At 42.0% G+C, this 27,076-nt stretch overlaps 1 protein-coding gene across 7 annotated transcripts; it reads right to left on the bottom strand.

The window, feature by feature from the left end:
- Positions 1-140: 140 nt before the first annotated feature.
- Positions 141-27,076, bottom strand: LOC101671928 (vesicle-associated membrane protein 714-like). 7 transcript variants are annotated; one of them, XM_045075315.1, is made up of 6 exons: positions 26,442-27,076; positions 23,939-24,009; positions 20,224-20,320; positions 18,458-18,559; positions 11,053-11,211; positions 141-1,175 (listed from the first exon to the last, which is right to left on the bottom strand). In XM_045075315.1, exons 1-6 carry the CDS (start codon positions 26,703-26,705, stop codon positions 1,038-1,040), a joined length of 831 nt encoding a protein of 276 aa, XP_044931250.1. In that variant the 5' UTR covers positions 26,706-27,076; the 3' UTR covers positions 141-1,037. The 7 variants fall into 7 exon arrangements, 3 of the variants coding, with proteins under 3 accessions (XP_044931250.1, XP_044931308.1, XP_044931271.1); XM_045075373.1 differs by having other exon boundaries at positions 26,628-27,076; XM_045075336.1 differs by lacking the exon at positions 18,458-18,559.

Raw genomic sequence — 27,076 nt, 5'->3', positions numbered from 1 at the left:
AAATTTTTTTTTTAAAGATTTTATTTATTTGACAAAGAGTGAGCACAAGTAGGGGGAGCATCAGACAGAGGGAGAAGCAGGCTCCCTGCCAAGCAGGGGGCAGGATGTGGGGCTCGATCCGAGGACCCTGGGATCATGACTCAAGCAGACACTTAATGAATGAGATACCCAGGTGCCCCCCACTCCCCCCCACCCAAGAAGTGATTTTTAAAACCAACTTAACACTTCAAGTTCCTTCTTAGGAGATACAACTCATGAAGTGTTAACAACCGCAAATTGAAGTTAGATGCTTTGGTTGTTAGAAATCTTAGTGATTTGAGGTTATTGGATGAAGTGTATCATGTGGGGAAAGACAGCGGCTGTTAGGGTGGTAAAATAGGACTTGTGACTTCCTAGGGAAATAGTACAGCTTTGTAATTTAAAAATTTTTATCCAAGGAAATGTCTAGTATAGAACAATGTCTTGAGCTGTCATTTCAAATGAAAGAATATGGAGAAGAGATGAATGTCTGTTTCTGGACTGTGCACTCGTGTTAAGGCTCCTATTTCTAAGGAAATTAGAAGTTCACAGTCATTTTTTTCCTAAGAAGTAAGATAATAGAGATTTAATGCCACAAACGCAATCATTTTTTTCCCTAGGAAGTAATAGTTAACGCTCGGCGCTGACTATGTGGTAGATAAAGTGCTACGCAGTATTACTGTCAGCTCCATTTCACAGATGAGGAGACAAGAGCACAGGTTAAATAACTGGTCCAGAGTCACCCAGCTGGTATGTGGCCGAGTGGAGGGTTAAGCTTCAGTGATGTGACTCCACGGTTTGTGCTCCTCGTCTTGATGAAGGGGCAAGAGGCCGGGAAGTAGCTGGAAGTGGGGACAGCACACGGGACTGCAGCAGGAACGAGGCACGAGGCAGCACGTCCACGCCCCGCGCCCTGCAGGCTTCCTGCACCAGAGGATACTTTCGCAGTCGCTGGTCATGGACTCCTCTGTTTACGCGTAACCATTTATTGGTAATTGCTGGTCCGGGGAGGAAAGGGGTCAGGTTGGTATCACTTTCGTACTTAGAAGAATGATGATGATGGAGAGGAGAAGGGCCACAGTGATGATGATGACTTTTCTGAAGTGTTTCCACCACATCCTCCTAAGAGCCTTACTCGTGTTTTGGGATTCTTTGGCCTGAAATAAAAATGAACACAAACATCACGTTTTCTTTCTGTATGTGGATTCATGGGCACACCCCAGTCCTCCTCAGAGCTGTCTGAAAGCACAGACTGAGCTTGGTTTGACCAGTCTCAGAGTCTCAGTAAGTGTGAACAGCTTTTACAGTACGATTGATGCACCAAGATTCCAGACGCCCTCCCTGCTGTGTTCAGCTGGGCTTGTGTGAGCTTTGTTAAGTCCATGACCTACCTCGACCAGGTTACTCAGTCTTTGAGCTTCAGTTTCCTCATCTTCACTTCATGATTTCACTTAAATCCCTTACAACCCTATTTAAAATCGCTACTCCCCACCCCCATGCTGAGCCTGGGTAGCTCGTTGGTTAAGCAGCCAACTCGTGGTTTCAGCTCAGGTCATGATCCCAGGCTTATGAGATGAAGCCCCGCGTGGGGCTCTGCGCTCTGCACGGAGTCGGCTTGAGATTCTCCTGCGCCCTCTCCCTGTCCCTGTCCCTGCGCACTTACTCTCTCTCTAAACGTTGATTAAAGACATTGCTACTCCCCTCTACATCCAGAAAAATAATATTTCCCTTCAATACATTATTTTTCTCTAGAGTACTTATCTCATATCTAGCATTATATAAATTTTTATTTTTTATCTTTTCTTTAGAGAGGGAGGGAGAATCTTAAGCAGACTCTGCTCTCATCATGGAGCCTGACATGGAGCTCAAGCCCACGACCTTAAGATCATAACGGGAACTACCGAAATCAAGAGTCGGATGCTCACTGAGTCACCCTGGTGCCCCACGTTGTGCAAATTTTATTTATTGTCAAGAAAGTAAGCTTCATGAAGGCAGAGGTTTTGGTATGCTTCACTCACTGCTACATTACCAACAGTGCCTAACACAGAACATTCTTCTGCTTTTCTTCAGCACCTGTACATTGCTATTGAGAAATGTGGTGCTATTCTAATGACCAAGCCTTTGTGTTTTCTCTCTGAAAACACTTAAAATCTCTCTTCCTTTTTGATGTTCTTTAATTTCAGGATTACATACCCAGCTATGGTCCTTGTTTTGTTCATTCAATCTGGAAACTCGTTACTTAGTTCTAGGAATGTTTCTTGTATTACTCTGATTTCCTCTCCTTTGATTTCCTTCATATTCTTTTTCTGAAACTCCCATTATTTTTTTTTTTTAAAGATTTATTTATTTATTTGACCGAGAGAGAGAGAGAGAGAGAGAGAGAGCAGAAGCAGGCAGAGAGGCAGGAGAGTAAGAGAGAAGGGCAGGCTCCCTGCTGAGCAGAGAGCCCAATGTGGGGCTTGATCCCAGGACCCTGAGATGATGACCTGAACCAAAGGCAGAGGCTTAACCCACTGAGCCATCCAGGTGCCCCTGAAATTGCTGTTATTCGGATGTTGGATCTCTCCGACTGATTTACTGTCTTCCTTCTCTTTCCTCTTTCTTTGCTCTCCTTTCTGAGAGAGTATCTCGACTTTATATTATAATAATTCCATTCAATTTAAAATTTTTACTATTGTTTTTATTTCCAAAAGATGTCTTTTGTCCTATGAGTAAGCTTTTATGTGGATTTTTTATCTTTGTTTCGAGGATGTATTACCTTCTGTTACTTTTCTGTAGACAGAGATTGGGGAATGGTCACCATATTCAAAATACAGATATTCAAGATCAGGTTTTTCACTTAATCCATCTGACTTATACGCTGGTCACTCTGGCCTCAACTGCACGTGGTGTCTGAGTTTAGAGCCTCTCTGATACTGTCTTTAAATAATATTTATTATCCTTTGTCAGGGGTAGGGAGAAGCAGCAATACGGCTATAAAACGTGGGAAAGGCCCTGCAGATGACACGTTCCTTTGAGAGCCTTTATACCCGGTCTGGTCTTCTCAGACTTACACTGCAGGTCCACGCTTACGAGTACCATGTTCTCCACTTTCTGAGCCCTTCCCAGGTTCTATGACCCGGATCGGCTTGCGTCTTAATGTCTTCTCTACAAATTTGCTAACGAGGACTCATAATCCATTTCTAGCTTCCAAATTGTTGACATTTCTTACCTGTTGTCTTTTCTCTTGTTTCTTTTCTTTTTTAGATTTTATTTATTTATTTGACAGATCACAAGCAGGCAGAGAGTGGGGGAGGAAGTAGGCTCCCTGCCGAGCAGAGAACCCGATGCGGGGCTCAATCCCAGGACCCTGGGATCATGCCCCGAGCCGAAGGCAGAGGCTCAACCCACTGAGCCACCCAGGTGCTCCTTTTCTCTTTTTCCTTTTCTTTTCTTTTTTTTTTGAACTTATTTATTTTATCGTAGAGAGTGTGAGCAGGGGAAGGGGCAGAGGGAGAGAAATCAGGAAAGAATCCCAAGTAGACTCTGGCGGAGTGTGGAGTCTGTCACAGGACTCAATCCCATCACCCTGGGACAGTAACCTGAGCCGAAATCAAAGAGAAGGTTAATTGACTGAGCCCCCCAGGCACCCTTCTCTTGTTTTTTATACATTATACATGTATTATTATTACACATTATACATTGTTTTATACATTAAAATCCCTAATTATTGCTTCACCTATCAATTTATTAGAGTTTTGAGAGTATACCAAAATAAATGGACCTGTTTAATCAGCCAAATTATAATTCATGCCCCGTATTTACCTATAGAGTGACTGAGAGAAAGCTTATGGGCCTAGTTTTTATTAAAAAGCCAAATCTGTTTCCCAAGAACATGCAGTAGAGTCTTTTACATAAAGATCAAGAGAAAAGAGAGAACCAATTTTGTTAAAATAGAGGTTTTAGTGAGAATGATTATGTGCTGTGTGAAAATATTGTGAGAAAAACTAAAATACTTCAGTCAAATATTTTATTGAGCTACTTCTATTCAGTTGGCTTCAAAGAAAAAGGAATTTTTTTTCATGTAATCAGGCATGCATAAAAGTGAAATTTGGAAGATAAGGCCGTTGGGTGAAATAGAATCTCTTAAAACTTTTTTGGGGGGTCATATTTTCATAGTGTTTAGATGTTGCCACTTTCCCCAAAAGAAAGACATGTAATCTGGGAGCCTCGGTGGCTCACATGGTTGAGCGTCTGCCTCAGCTCAGATCATAATCTCAGGGTCCGGGGATTGAGCCCCGAGTTGGGCTCTTTGCTTGGGGGGGTGTCTGCTTCTCCCTCTCACACTGTCTCTCCCCCTGCTTGTGCTCTGTCTCTCTCTCTCAAATGAATAAGTAAAATCTTTTTTTTAAAAAAAAGACATAATTTAATGAGAAAAGATCTAGCAATATGGTGATTAGGTAACCCCTTAACCCTCCTGCCACTATTACTACTCAGAAGTGCTAGATAAAAAGAATGTAAGGCCTGTTGCAGGAACCTAGAAGAGCAGTGAAAAATTGCACTTATGGTGCAGCTCCTCTGTATTTGGGAGGGTGAGGATGTGGCTTCTGTCATCCGGGGCTTAGGATTTCACTGTTCATCAGTACAGCAGGCTAAACTCTGGGCTTACATGAGCCGATGGAACTATACTGAATTCTCCTTCCTGTTAACTAAGCTCAAAACTTGGGACTCCTCAGCTCTTTCTCACCACACATTCAGTCTGTCCGCAATTCCAATTTGTGGCATCTTCAAAGTATATTCAGAATCCAAGCACTTTTCACCACTTGTACTGCAGTCAATGGTCATTTACTGTTACCTAAACCTTTACTGCTTTCTCCGCTCTTTAATTTTTTGCTGAAACTCAGACTTTTTCTCTTAGGTAATTTTCCAACTACCAAAAAACTTCCTTTAGAATTTCCTTAGGGCAGATGGCATAAAGGCAGCCAGCTGTCCACGGAAGACTTGACTCCCCTTCTAGCATGTGGAATTGTCGCTGGCAACCATCACTCCGATCACAGGCCACATTTCTCAGGCTCCTCACCCCACCCTATGCTGCGCCCTCTCTGCCGCTTGCACTGAGGCAAACTATCAGACTAATTCTTACCAGTAGGTTGTGGGTAGAAGTGATGGGTCTCACTTTGGGGCTGAAGTGGACGTAAGTGAATGTGCTCCCTCCGCTCCCTGGTTAACCATCTGCTACCGGAAACTGAAAGACGCCGAGCTCCAAGGCAACGGCAGAGTCACGAAATGGGAAAATGAAAATCTTGGGTTCCTGGATTACCATGTGAAAGTATGCCCACCAAAAACCTGTCTTAGACTGTTATACAACCAAGAAATAAACCTCTGTTTAGTTAAAACACTGAAAGCTGACATATGTTGGTACAGCTAGTGTTTCTCTAATATTTCAGTTGGTCGGATGAGATGTTATTACAAGAATCTGAAACGTGGCATTGGTTTAACCAGGGTTGGTAAACTGTGAAGAAACTGCTGTTTGGGGCTGGAAAGATAAAGACCTATGCTCTTCGGAATAAAATATCTGATAGTTTTATATCTCCTATGACAACTTGGAAGGTGAACAAATTGCCTATTGAGTCTCACTTTGGAAGAAACTTTTGGAAAACAGAATGGTAGTGGTGTGAGTTCTTGTTTCTGACTGCATTTATCAAGGTACCAAATGACCGATTTGCAAGAAGAAATGAAAAAGGAATAGAGAGGGTGCCGAAATGTGGAACACTGAAACACTGGATAAGCTGATGTTTTTTTTTGGCCCAAACAGTAGGAAATAAGATTAAAAAGGTGGTTAATGACAAGTGTCCCTTAAGATTCTGCCCCTCCTCAATAACAAAAAAACAGAAACCTATTCAAAATTGGGCAAAGGCTTGAATAGAGTTTCTTCAAAGAAGATCTATAAGTGGCCAATAAGCATGTGAAAAGATGCTCAACACATCATTAATCATTGAGGAAATGGAAATCAAAATGAGATGCTAATAAAAAAAATGAGATGCTAGTTCATACCCAGTAGGATGGCTGTAATTAAAAAAAAAATTGTTGGAGAGGATGTGGAGAAACTGGAACCCTCTTAAACTACTGGTAGGTACTTTGGGGTACCCTCTTACACTACTAGGTTCAACCACCGAGGAAAATAGTTTGGAAGTCACCTCAAAAAGTTAACACAGAATTACCATATGACCGAGCAATTCCACTCCTATGTCTATACACAGAGGAATTGAAAAGTTTTCAAACAGAAGTTTATACACGAATGTTTGGGGCAGTATTACAGTAGCCAAAAGGCAGAAACAACCCAAATGCTCACCAACTGACGACAACTGGATAAAGATGTAGAGACGTCTCTGTACAATGGAATATTACTCAGCCACAGAAAGGAATGGATTACTGGTGTATGCTGTAACATGGATGAAGCTTGAGAACACGCTAAATGAAAGAAGCCAGACACAACAATAGATCGTATGATTTTGTTTACATGAGATAGCCAGAATAGGTAAATCCGTAGAGACAGAAAGCAAATTCGTGGTTCCCAGGTGCTGGGGAATAACTGATGAATGGGTATGAGGCTTCGTTTTGGGGGACGAAAATGTTTTGGAACTAGTAAGATGTTGGGTATACACTTTATGAATATATTAAATGTCACTGAATTATATACTTTAAAATACTAATTTTACCTCAATTAGAAAAAAAAAAAGGCTCTGGGGCGCCTGGGTGGCTCAGTCAGATAAGCATCTGCCTTCACCTCAGGTCATGATCCTGGAGTCCTGGGGTTCCCGGGTAGGCAGGGAGTCTGATTCTCCCTCTGCTCCTCCCCTAGCTGCTTCTCCCTCTCGCTTACTCTCTCTCAAAGAATAAAAAATTTTGAGGAAAAAAAAAAAAAAAAGATTCTGCCCTGCAGGAGAGATAAGATTAAGGGTAAAATAAGGTACCTACCCAAGCCTTATGGCCTCAAGGTACTTGTCTTTAAATTGAGAGGGAGGCATGAGGGCGCAGAAGCAAAGAACCAGGTTTCAGAATATTGTCCAGAAAAGAACCTTACATGTGGCTACAGGCATTGGAAAGAACTAGAAGCAAAAAGATTAGAAATCATCAAGTTTCGAACAGAATTAAAAATAAACCAAAATCTGTTTCTTTGAAAAGATAAAAAAAAAAATACTTGATTAAAAAATTAAGAGTTTAGGAAGGAGGAAATCAAACCAACCATAGGCACTAGATAGATTATAGGAATTCTCTAAGAATACAGCCTCACATGGCATTTAGTATACAGCTTTTATACAGAGTCTTTTGAGTCCACAAAGGTAAAATTATAAAACTGAATCCTACAACACACACGTTTAATGTGCAATGTATCATATTAACAAGTTTAAGAAGAAAAATCATCTCAATGTAAAAATAGCATTTGATACAATTCAACACCCTTTCATGATAAAATTTCTTGGCATATGAGGAATAGAAATGAAGTTGTATAACTTGTTACAAAATATCAAAATCTGAATGTAAATGTAATACTTTATTGGGAAGCGTTAGAAATAATCATTTTAAATTGAGAACAAAACAAGTATTTCAGGTGTCACCATCTCTATTCATCATTTTCCTGGCATTGCTAGCTAACATAGGAAGACAAGCAAAATAAAAAATAAGTAAGTAAGTAAGTAAATAAATGGAATCTAGCTAGCTCAGTTGGTAAGGCATATGACTGTTGATCTTGGGGTTGTGAGTTCGAGGGCTGTGTTGCGTATAGAAATTACTTAAAAATAAAATCTTAAAAAATATGTATATTGGAAAGGATGAAAAAATATAGTCATTATTTATATATGATAAAATTTCAATGTAGAAAATGCAAAAAAATCCCTAAACAATACTATCATGAAAAATTTCACTAAGATTTAGGATACAAAGGCAGAATATAAAAATTGATTATGTTTCTATTAATCAAAAAAAGATTTTGAAAGAGACCTAGAAAAATGAAGACACATAGCATGTCCAGAGGTGGGACAACACTATTTTAAAGATGTCAATCCTCCCCATATTAACGTAATTCCAGCTAGCACCCCAACAATTTGTGTGTGTGTAACCTGAGATGTAGGTTCTAAACTTTGCTGAAAGAGAGAGTAAGACTTGCCCACACAATTTTCCCAAAGTAGAAAGTAACTTGCCCTATAAGATATTAAGGCTTCTTATAAAACTTATAAAAACCATAGTATAAAACCATAGTAACTAAAACAGTATAGTACTAGTCCAGGGATAAAGAAATAGACCAGTAGAATACTTACATATAAATTAAAAGGATGAAAATGTGATATATGGTAGGGTCGGCATTACAAAACCAAAGAACGGCTGAGCTAGTCAATAAATGGTGTTTGGGCAAAACTGGTTTTTCCAACAGAAAATAATAAAATCTTGATTACTATCTCATACTATGTGCAAAAATAAAATTCCAGGTTTTTTAAGATCCATGTTTAAGGGGCACCTGGGTGGCTCAGTCAGTTAAGCATCTTCCAGGGTCCTGGGATCGAGCCCTGAGTCTTGCTCCCTGCTCAGTGCAAAGCCTGCTTCTGCCTGCTCCTGCTCTCGGCATTTCTGTTGCTATCTCTGTCTCTGTCAAATAAATAAACAAATAAAATCTTAAAAAAAAAATCCGTGTTTAAGAAGCAGGATTTAAAACTTTTAGGAAACAATATGAATATCTTTATAACCTGGGAAAGGAAGAAGTTGTGTTATTTTTTTTAACATATTTTTATTCCCTTATTCATTTTGGACTATATTCAAAAGAATGAAACTGAACCACTGTCTTACACCACACACTCAAAATGGATTAAAGACCTAAATGGGAGACCTGAAACCATAAAACTAATAACAACAGCAACAACTATAAGCAATAATTTCTTGGATATTAGCTTTAACAACCTATTTATGGATATGTCTCCTTAGACAAGGAAACCAAAGCAAGCAAACTATTGGAACTACGCCAAAATAAACTGTTGTTTAGGAAAGGAAACCAAGATACTTGCATTTTTAAAGAATAGTTTCAGTGTGGAGGATGACTGGAACAGAATCAAACTAAAAATAGGGAGAACGAGGGGCGCCTGGGGGGCTCAGTGGGTCAAAGCCTCTGCCTTCGGCTTGGGTCCTGGGATCGAGCCCCGCATCGGGCTCTCTGCTCAGCAGGGAGCCTGCTTCCTCCTCTCTCTCTCTCTCTCTCTCTCTGCCTGCCTCTCTGCCTACTTGTGATCTCTGTCAAATAAATAAATAAATAAATAAAATCTTTGTAAAAAATTAAGAAAATAAAAATAGGGAGAATGATTAAATAGAGGGAAGGCAATAGACAAGAAATAATCGAGCATGGAGTGATACAGTGAGTGGCACTGGGATGGGCAGAAAGTGGAATTTAGCCATTCCGTGGGTTACTATCCAGCAATGGAAAGGAATAATATAATAACACACACAAAAACATGAATATCAGAAAACTATTAGTAAGTCAAGAAGCCAAGCACAGCGTGTATCTTATAATTTTATTTATATGAAATTCTAGAAAAGACAACGCTATAGCGGCAGAAAGGCTGCGGTCAGGGGAGGTCAGCTGCCAAGCACAGGAAGATTTTACGATGGAAGAGCTATTCTGTGACTTGACTGTGGTTACACAATTGTACACAAGTACCACCGTTCATCAAACTCTGCTTAAAGTGGGTGGATATTATTTTATGTAAACAATATCTTAAGTTGTTTCTAAAAGTGAAAAAGTGAGACCAAGAATAGAAAAGATTTCAGGAGGTAGAACTGATAGGACTTGGTGAGTAGAAAGTATGTGTATATTTTGTTTTACATGGTGGCTGTGTTTCTCAAAAAGATCTATAAAATTAAAATTTAAAATGCTCTAAGGTATTCAACCCTTATTGATTGCCTTAAAAGTATTTGCTAATAGAGAATTTTGAACATATGCAAAAGTTGACAGAATGGCATAATGAACTCTATATACTTGACATCCAGGTGTTTGGTTTTTTTTTTTTAAGTTTTTATTTATTTATTTGAGAGAGAGAGCATGAGCTGGGGAGGGGTGCAGAGGGAGAGGGGGAAGCAGACTTCCCCCTGAGCAGGGAGCCTGACTTGGGGCTCAATCCCAGGACTCCAGGATCATGACCTGATCCCAAGTCAGACACTCAACCGACTGAGCCACCCAGGCACCTTCAACATCAAGTTTTAACAGTCACCCATTTATGGACAATTTTGTTTTCTTTATACCCCATTCTACTCCTGAACTATTCTGACGCTAATCTCAGACATTACATAAATTCACTCGAGATATTTTAATATGTATCTCTAATAAGTAAGGACTCTTTAAAGCACAATATCATTATCACACCTAAGAATTAATGATACTCCTTAATGTTATCTAATATCTGGTCAGAGTTCAAATATCTAATTATCTTATGAAGTTGCAAATTTTCATTTTTATAATTTGAGTCAAATACCAAATAAGGACCATACACTGCAATTGATACACCTCCTCAACCCATTTTTTGGTAAAGTCTACTTCCCTTGCAATTTATTTGTTGACTAACCTGTGCACGTCTTAATGTAAGAAATGCATTTGTTGGGGCGGCTGGGTGGTTCAGTGGGTTAAAGCCTCTGCCTTTGGCTCGGGTCATGATCTCAGGGTCCTGGGATCGAGCCCCACATCGGGCTCTCTACTCAGCAGGGAGCCTGCTTCCCCCTCTCTCTCTCTGCCTGCCTCTCTGCCTGCTTGTGATCTCTGTCTGTCAAATAAATAAATAAAATCTAAAAAAAAAAAGAGAAATGTATCTGTTATGCCGATAACTACTTACTATTTTAATGGGCTTTTAATTTTCATTGTTTTATAATTAAAGAAATTTTAGTTGCATTCCAATAATTTTTTGATAAAGCCATAATTTGGCAACATAGGATGATCTCACAGTATCCCTGGTATGTACTTGCTTTTGGCCGTTTGTTTTGAGCACTACTTAGATACCAAGACAGGTGGGCATCACTTACAGTTGTCTGGAGATCATTGGTTCTATCAGTGAAGATACTCAATCTGTTTTCACTTTCCAAAATTTCATCAATATTTTGGGACATAATATTTTTTACATCAGTTACTTGACTCCTCAGTGTAGATATCGGGGTATTGTCTTGATTTTTATTGTATTTCATCTACAGAGAAGTGAAAGATAATACAAATATTATTTTCTATAAATGAAATCTATTACAATATATTGTACAAATTGAACAAAAGTGTCAAAAGTACATTTCACTTGCTTTTCAGCATAAGGAATCAACCAAGCTTCAGATTGTCCCACCTTAATCTTGCTGAGAAAAGGGGCTGGGGGTTGGACGGGAGATCGATATTTCAATGTATACAATCAGTGGTGGAAGCCTTTCTTAAAAAAATTATTTATATATTTATATAGTTTTTTAGAAATATGTTTTACAGTCACAGTAAAATTGAGTGGAAAGCAGAGTCCTCAACCTACTGTTATCCCCTCACCCCTGCCCCAGCTCCCTATGAACTTCCCACACCACAGCGGGGCGTGTGCTGCGACGGATGAGCCTCCGCTGAGGTCTTCTCATCACCCCGAGTCCGTGGTCTACATCACCATTCACTGCTGGCGCTGTGGCGCTGTACGTTCCCTTGTGTGGACAAATGTGTAATGACAGGTGTTCTCCATTACAGTATCACACAGAACAGTTTCACCGCCCTATTTGACAATGATTTACTTTTTAAAAAAGATTTTATTTATTTCTTTGTCATAGACTGAGAACACAAGTAGGCAGAGAGGCAGGCAGAGGCAGGCTTCCTGCCCAAGCAGAGAGCCCGATGCGGGGCTCCATCCCAGGACCCTGAGATCATGACCTGAACAGAATGCAGAGCCTCAACCCTCTGAGCCACCCAGGCACCTCAATGGTTTACTTTATTGATTCTCCTTTGTAGATTGTATAAACTGATGTGACCTTACCTTTTTTCTGCTCTAAAAGTGATGCTGCACTGGCTCATGTCTCCCTTCTCCCTAAGCCCTAGCAACAATCGGTCTTTTTCCCGTCACCGTAGCTTTGTCTTTTCCAGAAGGTCATACAGTTAGAACCAAGTAGCCTTTTCATATTGGCTTTTTTCACTTATTAATAAGCACTGAAGATTCCCCCATATCTCTTCACGGCTTCCTTGCTCATTTCTTTTTAGTGTTGAATAAGTCAGTTGTTTGGATGTACCACAGTTTACCCATTCACCTACAGAAGGACAATCTTGGCTCTTCCATGTCTTGGCAATTATCAGTAAAGCTGCTCTAACACGTGCATGCAAGTTTTTGTGTGAATAGCAGGGTTGTGACTGTCGGAGTGCAAGGTTAAGAGTGTGTTTAGTTTTCTAAGAAACTGCCAAACTGTCTTCCACAGTGATTGTTCCATTTTGCATCCCACCAGCAGCGAGTGTGAGCTCCCAGTCTGCAGCAGGTGCTGGCCCAGGGTGAATTTCAGCCTTTCAGTATGTGCGTAGGCTATCTTACCGTCACTTCGATTTGCGATCCCCTAATGATGCAGGATGTGACCATCTTTTCATGTTTATCTGCTGCCTGTACATCTTCTTTGGAGGCATCTATTCAGCTCAGTGGCCCATTTATTTTTAAAGACTTTATTATTTATTTATTTACTTTAAAAAAGATTTTATTTATTTGACAAAGACAGAGATCACAAGTAGGCAGAGAGGCAGGCAGAGAGAGAGAGGAGGAAGCAGGCTCCCCACTGAGCAGAGAGCCCGACGTGGGGCTCGATCCCAGGACCCTGAGATCACGACCTAAGCCGAAGGCAGAGGCTTAACCCACTGAGCCACCCAGGCACCCCAAGACTTAATTTTTTAAAGTAACCTCTGCATCCAACATCCAGCTCAAACCCACAACCTCAAGATCAAGAAGTCGCATGCTCTACCAACTGAGCCAGCCAGGTGTTCCCCTTGGCCCATTTTTTTATCAGCTTGTTTATCATCTAATTGTTGAGTTTTCAGAGTTCTTTATGTATTTTGGATAACAGATGTATCTTTTGCAAATATTTTCTCCCAGTCTGTAGTTTTATCAGATGTGTCTTTTGTAAGTATTTTTTTCCAGTCTGGGGTTTGTCTTCTCATTCTCTTGACAGTTTTTTGATCTAACCTGATAATCTGTGTCCCCAGTTAAGAGCAATAATGAACTGTATTTAGACCATTATTTTTTTTAGACCGTTAATTTTTAACGTGATTATTGATATAGTTGGACTAATATTTACCATAATTGTTACTGTTTTCCTTTCATTGTTCTTGTCCTTTGTTCCTCTTTATATCTTCCATTTTATCCATATTAACAAAAATGATCTCTACAAGAGAGTGTTACATTAAAAAAGTAAGCCGTAGCTGCAGAACAATATCAAATCATAGCTTATTGGGCACTTAATATGTGCTAGGTACTGTCTTAATCACTTCACACATATTAACTCACTTAATTCCCAAACCACCTGATAAAGTAGTATTTTTGTCATCTTTTAATTTCTAAAGAAGAAAACTGAGGGGTGCTTGACTGGTGCAGTTGCTAGAGTGCTTGACTCTTGATCTCAGGGTCTTGAGTTCAAACCCCGCATTGGGTGTGGAGTGCACTTAAAATTAAAAAAAAAAAAAATTAAAATTAAATTAAAAAACATTAAAATGAAACAAAACAAGACAAAACTGAGACTGAAAGTAATAAGGTATCCAAATTGTTACACAGCCAAACAAGTCAAGCTCCAGAGATTAAGCCTTTAACCCACTGCATTAATGACTCAGTTCTGTGAATTTAAAAGTTATATATAAACGTATGTTATATATATTATAAACATATGCATATAAAATGTATATTCTCATACATTTATTATATATTTATCTATATGCATATTTATATATAAATAATTCTGGAAGGTTACACATTAGGCTGTCTGTTAAGAATGCTCACTTCAGGGGCACCTGGGTGGCTCAGTGTTTTGGGCCTCTGCCCTCAGCTCAGGTCATGATCTCCGGGTCCTGGGATCGAGCCCCGCATTGGGCTCTCTGCTCAGTGGGGACTCTGGTTCCCCCTCTCTCTGCCTGCCTCTCTGCCTACTTGTGATCTCTCTGTCAAATAAATAAGTCTTAAAAAAAAAAAAAAGAATGCTCACTTCAGGGGATTTGATTGAGCTTGTTGAAGACATTCATATTTTGCCTTATATATTTTGTGTTATTTTACCTTATTAATAAGCCTTATTTTTAAACTCAAAAATATTAAAAACCTCTGCTCTTTGGCAAGTTATCAAATTTACCTTTTAAAAAATATTTTATTTATTTATTCGAGAGAGGGTGAGAGAGAGAGCGAGTGAGCAAGCAAGCATGAGCAGGGAGAGGGGCAGAGGGAGAGGGAGAAGCAGACTCCACTGAGCAGGGAGCCCAACTCAGAGTTCAATCCCAGGACCCTGAGATCATGACCTGAGCCACACAGGCGCCCCTCAAATCCACCTTAAACAGAACTCTGATCTTGCTGGTTACTGGAGCGTGCAATTTACAGCTGATGGTCTGTGAGGCGCTCGCTAGGTAAGTGTAGGAAGACGAGGTTGCTAGTTGAATTGTGTCCCTCGCCCGAAGATATGTGCAATTCCTAACACCAGTTGGCTAGGAATGTGACCTTCCTGGGATATAACGTCTTTGCAGATATAATCAAGTTCAGATGAATGGTTCGTCTTTTTTCTTTTTGTTCCTTTTTTCTCTTTCTCTCCTTTTAAAAAATGCTTCATCTTTTAACCCGAGGGAATCATTTAAATTTTGTTAAGATAATGTATTCATAGTCCACTCATTGGTATTCAGCTTCTACACACATTTACACACACACACATTTAAATCTCTCCAAACTATTTTTATTCTGTTAACTACTGTGTAAGAAATTCAACTTTTTTTTTTTTTTTTTAGAAATTCAACAAGTTTTACAAAACAGCCTATGGGAAACCCAATGCATCACATTCTTGAAACCTCCCCCCACGAGTATGACTTGTTTCTAACTAATAGCAAAGATGATGGGGTGTCACTCCTGTGACTATGTCCCATATAAAATTTAGTAAACTGGTGTAGGGAGACTCCTCTGGTGCCCTTGAGAAGGAAGCAGCCATATTGAGACTGGCAAAGTGGCACGGAACTATTATCAGTCTCTAGGACCTGAGGGTGTCCCCTGGCCAACAGCCAGCAAAAAGCTGCATCCTTTAAGGAAATGAATCCTGCAACAGGCTCTAAATGAGCCTGGAAGCTGAATCTTCTCGAGCTCCCAGATGAGAGTACAGCTTGGCTGATGACACTCACCACAGCTTTGGGAGACTCTGAGGGGAGAACCTGTTAAGTGAGGTCTGGATTCCTGACCCACATGAACTATCAGATGGTTAAGTGTGTGCTGTTTTAGGCTACTGATTTGTAAGATTTATCATAGAAAACTAAAAAGGTATACTTAGAATATTTTATTATGGAAAATTTCAAACAAACACAAATGCAGAGTGAACAGTATAATCAATCCCTATGTACCCATCACCTAATACCAACACAGTCAATCTTGTTTCATCTGTACTGATTCCCCCTCCCCCAAATATACTATTTCAAAGCAAATCCCAGACAGTATATTGTTTTAATCTGTAAACACCTCAGTTTACATCTCTAAAAGATATGACCTCCTTTTTCTTAAAACAAAAAACAAAAAACAAAAAACCACAACATCATTATCACATCTACAAAAATTCCTTAATATCATCAAACATCCAGTTTGGGTACAAATTTATAAAAAATCATAGTTTTTAGTTTTTTTTTTAATGTTTGTTTTGTTGATCCACATTCAGTGGACATGTGTCTCTTTTAATCTAAGAGTTCTCCTGAACTTTTTCACTGTTGCAATTTATTCGTTGAAGAAATTGGATTCTTTGTCTTGTAGATTTTCTCATATTTTGGATTTTGCTGATTGTACTGATGTGGTATCATTTAATGTGGTCCCTGATCTATTTTCTGTAAACTGGTAGTTGGGTATAAAGGCTTGGTCATATTCAGGTTTGATGTTCTGGGCAAGCATACCTGCCCACACAGACGTGTGCTGTACACGACTCACTGTGTAACATAGGAAGCATAACTAAAGATCCATCGTCTCCCTTACTGTGACCTTAGGAATAATCAGTGGGTTTGGGTGTCTTGAGCCCATTTCATCTGTTATGAAGTTCTTCATCAGCTTTTCACCTAATTTTTTTAGTCACTGATGATGACTCCTCAGGTCCATGATTTCATCAGCAATTATAAAATAGTGAAATTTATCACCTCTTCTTTGTTTATTAGCTGGAATATGTCTATAAAGACCAAAAAAACCTTTTCCCTACCAACTACTTGTTTTCTTTGAGGTACAGTTCAACTAGGAAAGTCAGAACAGATTGAGTCTTTTATTTATTGGTTTCTAGAGTGATAAGATAGATCCTTAGTATCTTCCAGAGTTGACTGGTGAGGAATTATTTTGTCTTTGATAGTATCTAGAACTCATGGAATTTAAGACATTTGACGTGTTACAACCCACTGCAGTTACTATTCTTTTCTATGTTCAAGTTATTCCATCACTGACCAGTGTTAGCCTCTTTAAGTTGGTTCCTAAAGCCTTTTGACATGAGCACAGTGAACTTTGGTAGCTTCCTTGTTTCTGGTATGACAAAGTACTTCTGGCTTACATGTTTCCTCCCTGATATCTGCAGTCAGGCCTGGTTCTTCTCGTGTAAAATGGTATTTAGAGACTATAATCTAGATGCTAAGGGGGCACATTGCTCCTGGGTTGCTCATTATTTCTAATGCTTTGCAGTAGATAGGCTAGAAAATACTTTTTTTGAGAAAATTCAATGAAAAAATTCTTGGGGTGCCTGTCTGGCTTAGTTGGTAGAGGATGTAACTCTTGATCTTAGGGGTCATGGGTCTGAGCCCTACATTGGGTGTAGAGATTACTTAAAAATAAAATCTTAAAAAAAAAAAGAAAAAAAATCAGTATTTAATTTTCAATTAAAAATTTTCACAATTTGATTTTCTTTTAAAAAATATTTAATTTTCAGTTAAAATTTAGGATTAGAAGGTTTCACTTAATTCTTTGACTTTATATTTGCGACTCTTGCTGAAAATCTTGATTCCTAATGACATTAACATGATTACACAAAGTAACAGATCTATATAAACCAATTTTAGAATAGCAACACCAATCTTTTCACTAACAATGTGGTACTTGAAAATAAATACTTTAAGATTTATTTTTAGTTCTTCTACCATTAGGGTATAATCTCACTATGAATACACAATCAAATTATAGTGTTTTAAAGTCACTTGAAATAAATTTTCACTGTCTTTCAAGCCATCAGCTCAATACACAATTAGGTTCTTTTTTTTTTTTTTTTTTGAGTTTTCGGGATTACTTTTTAAAATTAAAAAATTATGGTAAGATATACATAACAAAGTTTATAATTATAATGATTTTTAACTGTTTAGCTCAGTGGCATTGAGTATATTCACATTGTTGTACAATTACCACCCCACCCCCACCATCTCTGGAACATCTTCCATCTTCCCAAACTGAAACTCTGTGCCCATTAAACACTAATTCCTCCTCATCCTTTCCCCCAGGCTCTATCAACAATCATTCTACTTTTCATCTCTATAAATCTGACTAGTTTAGGTATTTCATATAAGTGGAATCACACAGTATTTGTTCTTTTGTGACTGTCTTATTTCACTCTGAGGACGACTATTTAAATACTTAGTAGTATTTAAGAATCATGTAAAATATTTTTATGGTTCCAAAGTCAAATCTCCAAAACAAGTTTCATTCAGGGAGGCCTAGTTTCTATTCTTGTCCCCTATCCCTAAATAGGCAACGATTAAAATGTTTGTGGTTTATCCTTTTCTTGCTGTCACCCCTTTTTTCCACTATAACCAAACAAAAACACATATTTGTATTTATTCTCTCTTTCTTAAATGGTTGCAAATAAGAATGGTAAACAAATAATAGTATACCGTACAAACTTTCTCTCTCTTGCTTTATCCACTTATCCATATATCAAGGATGTCATTCTTTGTCATTATATAAAGATAGAAATTCCCAATTCTCACTCATTTTTACAGCTCTTATCTCCTAATTCCAAACTGTTCCGTCAGCTTTCATACAATGTTGAGTACAGCTGGAGGGGCGCCTGGGTGGCTCAGTGGGTGAAGCCTCTGCCTTCGGCTCAGGTCATGATCTCAGGGTCCTGGGATCGAGCCCCGCATCGGGCTCTCTGCTCAGCGGGGAGCCTGCGTCCCCCTCTCTCTCTGCCTGCCTCTCTGCCTACTTGTAATTTCTGCCAAATAAATAAATAAAATCTTAAAAAAAAAAAGGAGTAGGTTACCTACCATATACTTTCCTAATACTTGTTGAAAATCTGCAGCAACTGCATTTGAAGGAGAAAAATGTTCTTGCGACATCAAAGGATTTCTCAGAAAAGTATCACTAACCTGGGGACATTAATGGAAATATTTAACCTATATAGATAATTTCAACTGGCGAATCACAGAGCAAATGTTTATTTGAAGCAGAGTCTGGCAGAAATGTGAAATAAAAGAATATTCTATTGCCACACCATTTCTAGCTTTTTGGTCCTTTCCAAAAAGGAAGGGAGTCCTTTCCAATCGAAGATGCTCTATGTATGAAACCTGTGCTTGCCGGGTCTTCTCTGCGGCTCTGGCACAGATCACAGGCTCAGGCAGTGGGGCTGCAAATCCCACTCTGAGTCTTGGGTATGCCTGCGGACTCGAAAGCAAGAGCAGGTGCTCACCTCCGGCACACAAAGAAGGAGTCATGATGTTTTCTAAGTACGTTTTTTTCATTTCGCCTTCCTTCTCCCCCACTCCAAAGCCATTCAACGATGAAGAAACAATCCCAGCGGAATGGTACTATCTTTCAAACCCTTATGGTTTTTTTTTTCTTTTTCCAAATGCTTATGGTTGTCATAGGACATTTCAAGATCTCAAGAAGGAATTCTTGCAATTGTTCGTACTCAGTGTTGCATTCCCAAGCAACGGTGGTAAAATGTATGTGGTTATCATACATTTTACCATACCTGGTTTTAGGTAGGTGGTAAAGTTCAAGTGTTTTGTCGTAATAGGAGAGAGGGAGGAAAATTTGGATAATTTTAAATAGTCACTTAAATCGCTAATAGTGGTTAGTATCTACACTCTAACAGTTATTCAGGTGTATCTGAAGAGTGAATTTCAGTATTTGTCCTTATAATCCTTGATTCTATATGTGGCTACAGTTTGAGTTATGTTAAAGCAAGACAGTATACTAATTAAATGTATGCACATTTCATGAATTTGACTGGAGAAGATCTGTTAGTCACTATAGTGTTGCTGACTTATTTTTTCCATTAACGTTTTTTACTTATTTTTTATTTTAGGAAAGATCTATTTACTTATTTTAGAGAGAGCATGCATGATTGAGGGGGAGGGACAGAGAGAGAATCCCAAGAAGACTCCCCGCCCCTTGATGTGAGGCTTGATCCCATAACCCTGAGATCATGACCTGAGCCAAAATCAAGAGTTGGAGGCTTAACCCACTGAGCCACGCAGGCACCCCATTTGTAAATTAAATACACATGCTCTTGAAATGGTAAAATAGGGGCGCCTGGGTGGCTCAGTGGGTTAAGCCACTGCCTTCGGCTCTGGTCATGATCTCAGGGTCCTGGGATCGAGTCCCGCATCGGGCTCTCTGCTCAGCAGGGAGCCTGCTTCCCTCTCTCTCTCTGCCTGCCTCTCCATCTACTTGTGATTTCTGTCAAATAAATAAATAAAATCTTTAAAAAAAAAAAAAGAAATGGTAAAATAAATATTAGTAAAGTTTAATTTCTCTCTTAGTTTGAAAGAACAAGATAAATACAAAGAGAGCGTCTAATGGATCTGTGTGGGCAGTCTTTGCAGACCTTGCTTGAGGGTTGGGAGAAGTGTGGAAACAGGGCCGATGACGGATAAGGGTAAGAAATCTCTGAAGGTCATTAATAGCTCTGCTTTATAGACAAATGATCTGCTTTTAGTTATTGACACTCTTACTAACACTATAAAACAGAGACCTCATAATTTCAATCACTGAGAAAGTCCTTGAAGTAGTATAAGAAATTACTTACGTTTTTAAGAAATGCAGATGGTGTTATGGTATCCAAGGCATTGTCTGTAGCACATAGGTAAGTGATTCCATCAATAAAGAGAGTATGGTAGACAAAGCTTTGAAAAGAATACATTAATTTATATGATAACATTGAAGAAATTAAGTACCTTTACAGAGATTCTATTTTCAAGCTCTCAGTAGTATACAAGCTCTGTAGATAACTTTTTTTTTTTTTAAAGATTTTATTTATTTATTTGACAGAGAGAGATCACAAGTAGGCAGAGAGAGAGGAAGGGAAGCAGGCCCCCTGCTGAGCAGAGAGCCCGATGTGGGACTCGATCCCAGGACCCTGAGATCATGACCCGAGCTGAAGGCAGTGGCTTAACCACTGAGCCACCCAGGCGCCCCTGTAGATAACTTTTTATGAGAACTAAAAAAGCTTTCATATATATGAAAGATTAAATTATGTTAAATAAAAGCTATAAAATTAGACTATATATTTAGGATGTCATCAATAAAATAAAATGCAGTCAAGAGAAAACTCTATTCATTTATTTATCTATATTTAAAATGGCCTTGGTAGGGGTACCTGGGGGACTTAGTCAGTTAAACATCTGTCTCCACTCAGGTCATGATCCTGGGGTCCTGCAGTACAGACCCCTGCTCGGCAGAGAGTCTGTGTCTCCCTCTGCCTCTGACCCTTCCCAACTGCAGGGCTTGTGCTCACTCTCTCTCTCTCAAATAAATAAATAAAATCTTTAAAAAATGGCTTTTTATAGATAGCACTCATTCTAAGACTGAATAAAGATTGTCATAAAAAAAAAAGATTGTCATCAAATAGAAAATGCTATGTTCACTGATTTTTACTCTCCCTGTATCTTTAGGTAGACACATTTAATTTTGGAGTTTCTTGACTTTCTATTATGATAGATTAGAATTTAAAAGTTATAAACCACCAATACTAAATATTCTGAGGAACACGATGAACTGGAGAGGGGGAAATTAAACTTCCTTATAGCATGTGATAGTGTATCTTACCTGACCTTTTATGCCTTCTCAGAGTCACATATTAAGAAGCTAGAAGACTCTTGGAAAGTGCCTCCATTTTTACTGCCCAACAATCCAGAAAATTTAAAAATATGGCAACAGAAATAGTTGCTTGGTGCCTAGACTTTTAATCTCATCATTCTGAACATTCTATATCCAAATGGCTAGCAGGTAGTAGACCTGGAAAAATGTTAAATTGGATATACACAAAAATGACGAATCTCAGAAACAGGGAGAAAAGATAATCCCAGAGGCAGAAAATTTAAAGTATGTGCCTGCCCTTACCATATAAATCCTTCATATCATATCATGAATATAATATGCTATAAATATTTTTAATGAAGATATTGATTGATACACATAATCTCCACTTGGAAAATATTTTTATTTCTAAGCTGGGAGGAGACTTTTTTGAAAAAGAGTTGCTAATTCTATCATCTGTCTGAAAGTTATATATGTGATTTGAGTAACTGGATATTGGATGTGAGAGAGGAAATATTCTAAATTTATACTTAGTATGTTATTAGTGAGTGACGTTCAAAAGCCATCTTAAAGTTAAAAAACTTGAATACCCAAAGTCCAGGATACACTGTAATTAACAAAGGTGTGAGGTAGTACCATTTATCTATCATTCTCACATGCTCCCGGAAGAGAAATGCCATATATGCATGTGTCTCTTCTAGAAAGGAAAAGAAAGGAAAGGAAAGAAAAAGGAAAGAAAAAGAAAATGACAAATTGAACTTTGTCAAAATGGTTACCTTTCTAGGGGGAAGGGAGAACAATGTGGAGAGGAAAGGAATGAAAATTAGACTTCCCCTTCTCCTCCTTCTTCTCTTCCTTCTTTAAGAAAACTTGTTTTTTTTCAGTTTGACTTTGGAACCACATGCTTATTTTGCTTAATTACAAAGGCTATTAAATCAAGGTTTGAGAGAGAAATCCTTGAAAATAAAAAAACATGATGACAAAATGAACCTAACTTTGTATGGAGAAACCCAGAGAGATGATGGTGGTGTGGCTCCTATAGTAGGGCTGGAGGCGGTCAGATTCTGGATATTTGGAAGGGAGAGGCAACAGGATTTGCTGATGGATTGGGTTTGGATGTCAAAGAGCCAGAAGTCAAGGGTCACAAAAGTTTCAGGCCTGAAGAACTAGAAAAGTAGTATGTGGAAGACTGCAGCGGGGGCAGTGGGGGCTTGGTTTTGGACATAAGTTTGAGATGCCCATCAGACATCCAACAGAGACACAGAATAGTCAGGTGGATATATGACTTAGGAATTCAGGAAGAGATCTTCCAAAGATTCAAATTACAATGTGCAATATAGGAAAGCAAATAGTAGACGAGAAAAGAATCTCCTCTGGAAATCACGCTGGCTAATAAGTGAGAACAAAACTAGAATGTCAGCATTTTATGTTCCCCAATCAATGAATGGCTTTAGGGTACAGGCAAGGAATATCACTGGCTGCTAACAAGTCAGAAGGAGACAGAGGCAGACACATGTGCCATCTGATGGAAAAAAACACCTATCATCTTGTGAAAGCCACCCAGCCTGTGGACCCTGCTGTGTGAAGCATGGTGAACTGCATCCTGGATATACAGTCAGCAGAGCCAGACAGTGGGAAACTATGCTCTGCAGGTTCCTCAATGGTAAACTATAAGGAAAGGAGAGGGATGGGAGAGGAAAATAAAGATTAAAGAGATTTAAAAGACACCAAAAGAGGGGCGCCTGGGTGGCTCACTGGGTTAAAGCCTCTGCCTTCAGCTCAAGTCATGATCTCAGGGTCCTGGGATCGAGTCCTGCATTGGGCTTTCTGCTCAGTGGGGACCCTCTCTGTCTGCCTCTCTGCCTACTTGTGATCTCTATCTGTCAAAAACAAAACAAAACAAAACAAAAAAACCCCAACCAAACAAACAAAAAAAAACTCACACACACACCAAAAGAAAAAAACAGGCAGGATCAGGCTCTTGTACCTGAGGCTGCATGTTTAGGTGATGAGGCGATGAAGACCCAAGGTAAGTGACAGCTGTCGATGGCACGGGGCACATGGTGGGGGTTTTGGGGATAGCTGGCACTAGTCCGTATTTTTGGCTGAGGTGGTAGTTGGTGGGGAGACTCCCTTGTAAAGCTTCATAAGGCTATACTTTCGCTTGATGAGTTTTTGTATTTTGTCCTATTTTACAACATAAAGGTTAAAACAAACCTGCTCTTAAAAAAAGATGAGTCCAGAAGTAATAAATGCTCTTATTTCCCACCTGGTGTTTTACTAGTAAAATGGTGTCAAGATTGGTTTAGGCCATACCTTGTAACGTCACAAGTGTAGCTTAGAGTGGTCTTATTAAAGATTTCTCAAGTGGAAGTTTCCTTTTTCATTAATGAAATATTCTGGGTATACTAAAAACAGTTTGGAGAATAAGACAACAAGAATACTTTAGACCTACCAATTGTTTAAAATGTTATACATAGGATTCATGTCCCATGGATACCCTTCCCCCACTTCATTTTTTCTCCCTTCCCTTTGGAGAAGTACCACTACTTTGAATTTGGTGTTAATCACTCTCATTTGATCTTACACTTTTACATACAGTTCTCCTTTCTGAGGGTTCGAGAGCATGTGCAACTGACCTTATTTTCCGTAATGTCATTACTATTGTTAAAAAGCAAGCTGACTTCGATGAGAATAGACCTTACCTTCCCATCTGCATTATGGTCTTTGGCTCTGCTCTAAGAAGCACTAGTTTAAGCACGGTCGCCACTGCTTCCTAAAAATAAATGATCAGCATTAACTTTGTGGAACAGCAGAGTGTCTTTAATTATTCTCCTAAATTTACCCATGGTCTGATTGGTTTATTAAAGACCAAGTGTTCACTAGAACTAGTGGTTGGTTAGTCATAATGTGTGGTAAGAAGCAAGTTATCAAAGTCATTTGAATCTGAAGGAAAATATGAAAATTACACAAATATATATATGCTTGTGCGTATAGTTATATACGTGCAAATACAGGTTACACGAATCAATCTTGAGTCACATCTGACATGTGGCTTTAAGGCTGGGTAGTGCTATCTAATCAAACATCTTTTCAGTGACCCTGGCCACTGAAACTATACCTAAAAATGTTAATGGATTAAAAGTATTCGGTCCTGGGGGTGCCTGGTGGCTCATGGTTAAGTGTCCAAGTTTTGATTTTGACTCAGGTCACGATCTCAGGGTCATGAGATCGAGCTCTGTGTTGGGTGGGGTGGGGGTTCCATGCTCAGTGGGGAGTCTGCTTGCGATTTTCTTTCCCCCTTTGTCCCTCGCTCTCTGTCTAGAATAAAAACGAATCTTAAAGTATTCAGCTTTCTCTGAATAACCTGAGCATCCCTGCCCTTCCCACCCTCTTTTTTCTTCAGCATTCTTCTCCATTTTAAGATAAAAGTTTTTATTCAATATTATTCACGTTTTTCTTTCTATAAAAGAAATAATCGTCGGGGTCCCTTATTTCTGTTTCTTGTAAGGCTCCCTCTCCGGGGGGAAATGCGCAAGGTGTTGACGATTACCCAGAAGATCTCCAATACGGTGAGTTTTCAGGAGTCCCATTAGTTTACCTTAGACGTGTGAAAGGAACAGGAAGGTCACCTAGGAAGCTCGGAGAGCCACATTCCCCCCCTCCTTGTTTTGTAAAGAATTATTTGTTTGAGAGAGCCAGAGAACCAGCGGCGAGCTGCGGGCGGGGGCAGGGGCAGGGGCAGGGGCAGGGGCAGGGGCAGGGGCAGCGGGCGGGCCCCCGCGCGGGCGCCGCACCCAGCCGCAGCGCACACCCCTGCTCCCGGAGGCGGCGCGGAGGCACGTGCGCCGGCAGGCGGCGAGGGGAGGGGATCCGAAGCTGCCCGCGGACGAGCGCGAAGCCCGACGTGGGCTCGACCCCACGACGGCGGGATCCGGAGCCGAGCGCGAAGCCCGTCAGAGGCTCGGCCTCGGCTGTCCCCGTCGCCCTCGCCGCCCGCCGCCCTCCTCTCCGGCCTCCAGCGTCCGGCCTCGGCCTCCAGCGCTTCTTCCCAGCCGCTACCGCAAGTCGCCAATCGCCTTGTTTTTTTAAAGACTTTATTTTATTTGCGAGCGCGAGAGAGCGCGAGAGCGCGCAGGGGGAGAGACGGGGGAGCGGACTCAGACTGAGCAGGGAGCCCGGCGCGGGCCTCGATCCCCGCACCCTGAGCTCGTGGCCCGAGGCGACGGCGCAGCCACCATCTACCGTCGGGCCGGCGAGCACCGTGTAGCCCGTCCAGCTGCTTCGGCACAAGCGCATTCGCGGGACTCTGCTCTGCGCGCGCGGGACGCCGCGGCCCGGGGCGAGGTGGCCGCTGTCCTCTGCGGACAGTCTCTGCTCCCGGGGCCTCTTCTCCCCGCACTCCCGGCTTCTCGGCGCTCTTCTACCGGCTTCGGCCGCCGGCCGTGCCCCTCTGAGCGCGACCCAAACCTGCGGGGACGGACGTGGACAGACACAGACTGGCCACTTCCGCGGGCAGCAGAATTCAACTGTCCCCTGCACCCCTCACCTCCTCCGGACCCGCCGGCCTTGCCCGGGCCCGAGATCTCCCCCCGCAACTGCGAGGGCGCCGTCCCGGCTGCGGGACCGTGAGGACGCCGTCCCGGCTGCGGGACCGTGAGGACGCCGTCCCGGCTGCGGGACCGTGAGGACGCCGTCCCGGTCCCACGGCTCTCCCCCTCCAGCCCTCCCCCCACGTCCTAACCGAGCAGGTTCTCCAGAGACGCTCCGACCCTGCGGCCCCCGGGCCCCGCGCCGAGTCAGCGTCTCGGCTTTCCCGCGCTCATCCTCCGCCGCCGCACACGCGAGCCTGCGCCCCGCCGCCCCGAGGCTCCCGCGGCCCCGCACGCAGCACCCCGTTCCACGCGCGCGGAGCCGCTTCCCTCTCCCGCTTCGGCCGTCCTGCTCACGCGGCCGCTGAGCCGCAGCCCGAGTAACCGCGCGGGACCCACGGGCCGCCGCAGCCCCGCGCCGCCCCGCCCCGCCGCGAGCAGGGCTTTCACGCCGGGCGACAGCCGCGTCCGGCCTCGGTCCTAACCGGACCGCGAGCTCATCCCGGCGCCACTGCGGGTCCCGCCCGTTCCTCGGGGCCGCAGCTCCCGCAGCTCCCACCCTGCACTATGCAGCTACCAGCCGTCCCACAACTGTGCGGACGCGGGGGACACGAACCGGTGACGCGCCGCCTCCACTGCGACCGCGCGGGGCGGCCATCGCCGCCTGCGGGCCGCGTGCACCACCCACCCCGACCGCTGGGCGGCGCACGTGCGGCCCCGCGTCGCCGTGAGGGGCGGGCCCGGCAGGCGCCTCCCTCGAAGAGGCGGGAGCCGCCGCGGCGGAGGTCCGGACACGGGGTACCTGATAGGAGCCGCCGGTCAGGGCCAGCTCGGCGAGGACCGCGCGGCCGTTAGCGACACAGCTGTAGGTGATCGTCATGGCGCGCGCGGGAAGGACGGCTGCGGCCCGCCCCAACCGCCCGGCCGGCCTCGGGGCGGGGCTGTGGGCGGGGCTGTGGGCGGTGCCTGCGCAGGCGCGAGGAGCGGAGGCGGGGCCGGGCCCGCGGGTCTAGCCGGTGCCGCGACGCTGCGGTTCCGCGAAGCACCGGCTCGGGGTGGGCGGGCGGTTCTCCTCCTCGTCGTCCGCGAGGTCGTCCGCGAGCGGAAGGCCCAAGTGAGGCGCGGTGTGTCCCGCCTCAGAAGAGACGCGATTTCGGGCCCTTGCGAGAGCGGGGCCGAACCCAGCGCAGCGAGCCGGGCGCGAGGAGCGGGAGGCGGCTCGGGGGTCCGGCTGCGGAGACCCGGCGGGCG

The sequence above is a fragment of the Mustela putorius genome, unplaced genomic scaffold (genome assembly GCF_011764305.1).
Source record: "Mustela putorius furo isolate JIRA1106 unplaced genomic scaffold, ASM1176430v1.1 tig00000040_pilon_pilon_pilon, whole genome shotgun sequence".
Taxonomy (NCBI): domain Eukaryota; kingdom Metazoa; phylum Chordata; class Mammalia; order Carnivora; family Mustelidae; genus Mustela; species Mustela putorius.
Note: the sequence above shows the minus strand (reverse complement) of the source record. Positions and strands in the feature narration are given on the sequence as shown.

Coding starts and splice junctions, on each gene's coding strand:
- LOC101671928 (XM_045075315.1), bottom strand. CDS start 26,705: ATGACGATCACCTACAGCTGTGTCGCTAACGGCCGCGCGGTCCTCGCC. Junction 20,321..23,938: donor ACCATAATGCAGATGGGAAG/GTAAGGTCTATT, acceptor TTCTTTTCAAAG/CTTTGTCTACCATACTCTCT. Junction 18,560..20,223: donor CATCTGCATTTCTTAAAAAC/GTAAGTAATTTC, acceptor TAATGTCCCCAG/GTTAGTGATACTTTTCTGAG.